At 34.1% G+C, this 7,306-nt stretch overlaps 1 protein-coding gene across 1 annotated transcript; it reads left to right on the forward strand.

Moving 5' to 3' along the window:
* The first annotated feature begins 642 nt into the window (after window positions 1-642).
* On the forward strand, window positions 643-2,372 carry LOC127857513 (fibroleukin-like). The gene has a single exon (XM_052393916.1). The coding sequence runs from the start codon at window positions 761-763 to the stop codon at window positions 1,439-1,441; it is 681 nt and encodes a 226-aa protein (XP_052249876.1). The 5' UTR covers window positions 643-760; the 3' UTR covers window positions 1,442-2,372.
* The last annotated feature ends 4,934 nt before the right edge of the window (window positions 2,373-7,306 follow it).

Genomic DNA, 7,306 nt, shown 5'->3' on the forward strand with positions numbered 1-7,306 from the left:
GAAATGATGTCATTGAAAGCTTAAGAGATGAATTGCGTAAGTTACGAAAGGATCTGAAAGAAAAAAGGGACTTTAGAATAGAGGACATATCTACGCTTTCTAACAGGCTTACAGGATCTTCAGGACAGCTTGTTAGACATGACGAAGAACAAGTTTTTAAAGTACAACAGGGGACTTGTGATTGTGGAGCGATTTTGAGTAAATATGAAAGTTTAATGATGGCATTTAAGAGAGAAAAATCAGAAAATATTATGCTTCGAAAGGAATTTCACGAAATGAGAAAACAACATGGTTTTGAAATCGGAAATGTCAGCGAAAAGTTTAACAACATGGATTCTCGATTAAACAATGCAGAAAAGACATTACGTTCAGAAATTGACACCATTAAAAATGAAAAAATGGCGCAATTACGTTCAGAAATAATCACAATTAAAGAAGAAAACAATTGCAGAATTTCAAGAAATGAAAAACATCAAGATTTTTAAATAAGAAATACCAGCGAAAAATGTTCCAAAGTTGAAACAAGATTATACAGTGCGGAAAAGACATTACGTTTAGATATAGACACCATACAAAAAGAAACCATGGTGATTAGCCTTAGATATGCAGCGTGTCAAAAAGATATAAATAACACGGGTTAATTCATTTAAATGAGTCATTGACGAACCGTTCATTGAATGCATTACAGGAAATATATCGGATAACATCAGATACTGCCAATCTTAAAACGTCGAATGAAGTCTTGAAGAGCAAAACTGATATGTTATTTCGGCATCTACGTCCCTTCTTTCCTCAATCCTGTGACAGCGTAGTTAAGAGTGGCGAATATACAATATATCCCGATTTGTACATAGACGGCATAAAAGTGTATTGTAAGTTTGACTCCACGAACAAGGGATGGATAGTAATGCAGAGGAGAAAAGACGGGTCTGTAGATTTCAACCGCACTTGGGCAGATTACAAAGCTGGCTTCGGTGACTTGAGTGGTGAATTCTGGTTGGGCAATGGCCATATCTACCAGCTGACTAAGGACAAACCGAGAGAGCTGAGGATTGATATGGAGATGGTCAATGGAACACAGCGATATGCGCTGTATTCTGAGTTCAAACTATCATCAGAGTCTGAGAAGTATAAGCTCAATGTGGCCGGATACACTGGGGACGCAGGAGACTGTTTATTAACGGCTTGTACTAGTAGAATGGATAGTGCTGTTCAAAACGGTCGGTCGTTTTCAACTTTCGATAGAGATAATGACCAGAACAGTCTGTCTTGTGCAAGCTACTATGGGGATGGTTGGTGGTTTGATTACTGTTACAGTGCACATCTAAACGGTAAATACTTCAAGGAAGAAGATGACGTGCCCGAATGGAAAGGAATTCACTGGTTAAAGATCACTGGGAGCAACACATCTTTAAAATTTGTGCAAATGACCATGCGCTAAGAATGCACATTAAGAAGTAGATATGACTTGAAAAAGTATTTCCATTGGAGCAAAGAAAATGATTGTCATTCGTATTGTATCGACTATTTTGATGTTTTGTTGTACTTATATTGACTTAGGAGTCACCTATTAAAAACCCTGGCGCGTATATATTGTGCTTTACATTTGTATTTCAAGTGAAATTCAAGTATCATGTAAATTTGGTGTGCTACATCTTCAATTGAAGAATTTTTTTAACGCAATAATTTTTCAAATAAGAATTTTTCAAACACGAATGTCTTAAGTGTGAGTAATGATTTAGATTTACAAGTGTACATGCTAACATTTTACACCATTCTGTGGACGCTCACGATAAAATAATTCATCCCTGACGATCGGACGCTTTAATACGTGGGTTAGGTATGGTTTCATCTTTTGGTGGAAAATTGTGAAACGCGATATTTTGTTTATTTATTTGAAGTTCATCATTTTAGGCTGGCTATAACACCAGGAAAACAAAGAATTAATTAAAAAACAATGAATATTTAGGAACGCAACCGCGCAATCGGCATTTTGCAGGCTACCTACAACACGTGCTTAAGCACACGATCGTCACGGAGGAACGATTTTATCGTGAGCTTGCACATCATGTAGTCAAGGAATCACATATAAAACTTTAAATTGAAATCTTGTGTCATTATTGAGATATTGAAGTTTGAAAAGTGTTGCGGTTTTAATATTCAGCAGACGTTTTAAGCCGCGTGAAAAGTATTGCACATATATCGCAAATTGATCTTCACAATTTTTGGTCTTGCTTACTAATTGAATCACTCCAGAAGTGTAGTTAAGTATAGTTACTTTCATCTAGAGGTGTTATTGAGGACGGAAAGACGGACGTCCGGACAAACGGAAGACAATAGACCCTTTGGTGCAACAACAGCAGGGACTTAAACGTGACAGTCGCCATAACACGGTGCCTATACCACGTGACTTTTTCGGATCTGTGTTGGCAGAATAAAGCGCGACCCAGTTTACATTTTTAAGGATCTCATTTGAAATAGTTCACCATTTTAATGGGCTAAAGTGGAGAGCCCGCTCATTTGTTAGAGTTTTCTATAGGTATCATGATCTTTTTAAACAAATAAGTATTTTTTCAGTAAAGTGCAACCGCGCGATGAACGGTTAGAAAAATGTCGGATCAGTGTGGGGACTTCATATTACAAACACGCGGTTGCACTAAATTAAAACTAGTATAGCTTATGTCATATTTATATTGTTTTTACACGAATTTAACAGTATTTCTCAGCAGTTCATCGGTGTATGAACTGTCTGAAAAATTACACTTTCTGATAGTAAAATAAAAAAATACTTTTCTGAAAACAATTAATAATTTCTTAATAAGCATATGGAATAGCTCTTCTTTATATAAAATATACTATTTATTACGAATTACAGATGATTATTATTATATTTATTATTATTATTATTATAATTTTTAGTTCAAATGATTAAATATCTCCGACATTTCAGTTCTTTACATAGGCGCTTTTTAAAAAAGAAAACCTTCCCTGACTCCTTCATTGGCTCTTTTACAAGAGCTCGAATGGCTGCCATTCGAACATAAGTACAAAAATTAAACAGCTGTCAGTGTGCGTAAGTGTTTGCGTGGTCACACTCCATCCTACCTTACAAAAACATTTAATATTGCAAATTATATTACCTATAATATTTGCTGTAATGGCCATGCACATTTTGCTCAATCAGTGTTAAAGACAACAATTTATAGGAATTTTTAAACATTTGGAAATTGTTGAAAATGTGTAGTTTTTTATTCTTAGCAATTCAGCGAATTATGTTTTAAAAGGACTGTCAACCACGACTAAGAATAAAGAAAAGTTGTAAAAAACCGTATTTTTTACAATAATTAGTTTATATTGATTACAAAATTACGACTGGTATATTACATTACTTGACAAAAGTTGTTCAGTTTTCATATTTTCAGTATATTCGGTAATAAATTTTACTAGGTATGTCTACCAGGTAACTACCAGTTAAATATAAATAACGCCAGAAGATTGATCACCATCATCACGTGGTTAACCCAGGAATGCAAATTGTGCATGCGTTGTGCATTGTATATATTTATATATAAAATGATCAATCTACTTGCGTTATTCATAGTGTGTATATCGTTATGCCACATATTTTCGCGATGTACTTTAGATTTCACATCGCGCAATTGTATAACCGAATATATTGAAAATATGAAAAATTTTCAACTAATGTGATATACCAGTCGTGAAATTTTAATCAATATAAACTAATAATTGTAAAAAAATACGGTATTTTAGAACTTTTCTTTTTTTATTCGTGGTTGACAGTCCCTTTCAATAATACAAATGATTGATTTCTGTTAATAAAGCAATTAACGTGGCCATTAACGTGGCCTACTAAATCCACCAATAACTATTGCATTATTAAGGTATTAAACCACACTGTCATTTGAAGTAACATTTGTTGTCGTTTTAAATACTTATTTTTGTATTATTATTAATTTTAAAATTCTTTTTATTATCAATTTAAAAATTACATAATAATGTACCTCAACTATGTTTCATAATTGATCGGACTTTTGGAGGGCCATTGTCGGGGGGGGGGAGTAAATCAGTCGGGTGGCATATAACCTTGCTCAATAGTATGTTCATCCTGGTTGATGAAAACATAATAGTATTGTCATACTTTAAAAATATCATACCGGGTTATCGCTACGTTTCTGTCGGTTCGCTCAACGTCCTTTCAATACCCACGTCGCCACTAAATTGTCGGTCTGTACATTTAATTAATATTTATATATTCTTAAAGCATGCCTATGTTTTGCATATGTGGCGTCCCTTTAAACCTCGAGGGCATTGTGGCGCTAACCACATCCGATCGGCAATATATGAACCGTGAGTTTGGTCCCCATATTCATTTATCCGATTAAGAGACGATATGGAAACGTCTATTGATGGAGCTATAGACAAACACAATCCGCTTATAATGACTCATACAGATTGGACACCACAGGATTACCAAAAATGATATAGGTCACTGACTAACTGACCAACGACGCATTGTTATAAATATGTTCACAGAAACGACCGACATTCTGCGTTCTTACGTCGGCCTGGCAAGACGCCATGTAGTCCCATGAAGACGTCTCGAAGGCAGAAGCAAAGATATAGGAACGCGAAATACTGAGTACGCGTGTTACAACAGAGTTCAACCCTCTGGTACATTGTGTTTTAATCATCAAAAAAATTAACAAATTACGTTAACAAATTCTGCATTTCAACGTATACGATGTATTGATTTAAATAAATTTGTAAATATATTGTGACCTTATCACCTGATGTTACCAACATTACCATAAATTATTAAAGAAAAAACACGCTGATGATGATGATGATGATGATGATGATGATGATGATGATGATGATGATGATGATAATGATGATGATGATGATGATGATGATGATGATGATGATGATGATGATGATGATGATGATGATGATGATGATGATGATGATGATGATGATGATGATGATGATGATGATGATGATGATGATGATGATGATGATGATCATGATCATGATCATTATGATGATGATGATGATAATGATGATGATAGAGATGATGATCCAAATGATGATAGAGATGATGATAGAGATAATCGTCGTCGTCATCTTCGTCGTCGTAGTCGTCGTCGTCGTCGTCGTCGTCGTCGTACAATACCGAGAAAATAATAATAATATTTATTATAATAAAACAACATCCGCGATCTTTGATCTCATGGATCTTACTGATGAACATTCTCGTACACAAACCAACATTTGCGTCGTATATCATTTTAAAAGAGATCTTTCGTGTTTTCAATCCTTACAAAGTAGTTCCGGATAACGCTACGCATAGCGTGGAAAAAAACTAGTTTTATAAATTTTTTATGAAGGGAATAATGTATCATCTACGAAATATGAATGTATAAATCTTATAAAAAAGAAACAAGGCCGGCAGGTATTGCTAACTTTATCTTTAAAGCAGCAGTAAAGACAAATAAACGAAATTAAAATGTTATAAAAATCTTGTCCGACGAACATCTCACGTGCAAAATACTGCATTTAAGTCGACCAAACAGTAATGCAGTAACATTTTGGAAACTGGTGATCATCATTAATTTAGAAGGCGACAGCTGGTGGAGCCGTTAAAATGAATCTGCATCTATTACTACGCACATTGTTCTGGCAACAATTTCGCTGCGTTAATACAAGAATGTATACATATATTCACTTCCTCCGCCAGTGATACTATACCTGTATTATAATTATTTGTTTTTGTGTCTTTTTTCTCAGAAACATTGAGAGAATTTCCTGGAAGGTTGGGGCTGGGTCAAGTATTTGTATATCTTGTTGTTTTTCTCGGAAACAGTGAGCGTATTTCTTGGAAAATTGGAAATTATACACTAACATTTATATGGAGATTAATTTAAACAAACATTGCTGAATGTCTGATCAATCTGATTGTGGCGGTGTGTTTCATACAGACAACGTCGTGTTTCATTTCATTAGTATTGTTGGCGATGAAATGGGCCTGTTTAGAATGCCAACATGCATATTGATAAAATACACATGTGTTTTTTATTACGCCGTTCTTACTTTACTTGCAACCCAATGACGATAGCTTGCAGTCGACTTCTAATTAAGTAACATTGTGGGAATTATGATAACGAGAACACATAAACAGTTACAATGCTATACGTGTACATAACATGAAGTCATTGGTCAAAATGTATATTAATATAGTGCCAATGTTATATAAACAGCCATGCCATTTATAATACCTCAATATCCATACAGTTTTCAAATTCGCCCAACTACCTTTTCATGTCTTTGCTAAGAAATAATGAAACACATTATGTATTAAGAATATGTTGTGTATTGAATTATCATTATCATATTTTATAATATTGATGTGATAACGTGTTTGGTTAATTTGTAATGTGTTATATATTAAACTCCGTTTTTGTGAGATATGATTAAACATAACATGTTTAAAGGATAGATTTAAGCTTGCCTTGTCATAAGCATTTATTTAAAAAAATAAATTGTATCTAACTGTATTCTAATAGTGAACAACCCTTTCTGCATTGCCGTCTTTGATCAGGACTTTGTAAAAGTCAGATTTTTTGAAAATGTATGCCGAATACATTGTGATCTCATTCAACCGTTTAAATATTCGTGGTCGTTAGAAACGAGTGTTTCAATGACTCATTTAATTTAAAAGATGCGAACATTATATTAAACTATGAAACTGAGTAAAAACAAGAACTTCTGCAACATGTTACAAGCAGGACTGGTAACTTTATCTGAAACAATTGCCTTAACTTAACTGACACTTATTGAAATATAAAATTATATGTAAATAAGAATTTTCTTTTTGTATTGAACAATTGAATTTTTTTTAAGTCTATTTATGCAGAAAGTCAACCTGCGATAACGACTATGCTTTTCAATATTTTTGGCCTGGGGCGTAGCCCCAAGGCCATAGTAATGATACCGATTTCTGAGCCTATCCGAATTGGCTGGCTGCCAAAAACCAAATTTCCAAAACTCCGATTTACAACTTAATTTATGCGCAATAAAAGTAGTTCTTCGCAGATCTCAATAACCCGCCTTATAAATACAGAACATCACTTTATAACATGACAGTGTCATAAAAAGTGTAAAAAAATATATTACTGAAGCAAAATTGCTAAGCATTGGCTACGACATAGTTTGTATAGTTTACATATTCATGCGAGAATAAGTTCCTCGCTTGACGGTCTAGTCCGAAAATATACGAGTGTTTACG

The sequence above is a fragment of the Dreissena polymorpha genome, chromosome 14 (genome assembly GCF_020536995.1).
Source record: "Dreissena polymorpha isolate Duluth1 chromosome 14, UMN_Dpol_1.0, whole genome shotgun sequence".
In the NCBI taxonomy this organism is placed as follows: Eukaryota; Metazoa; Mollusca; class Bivalvia; order Myida; family Dreissenidae; genus Dreissena; species Dreissena polymorpha.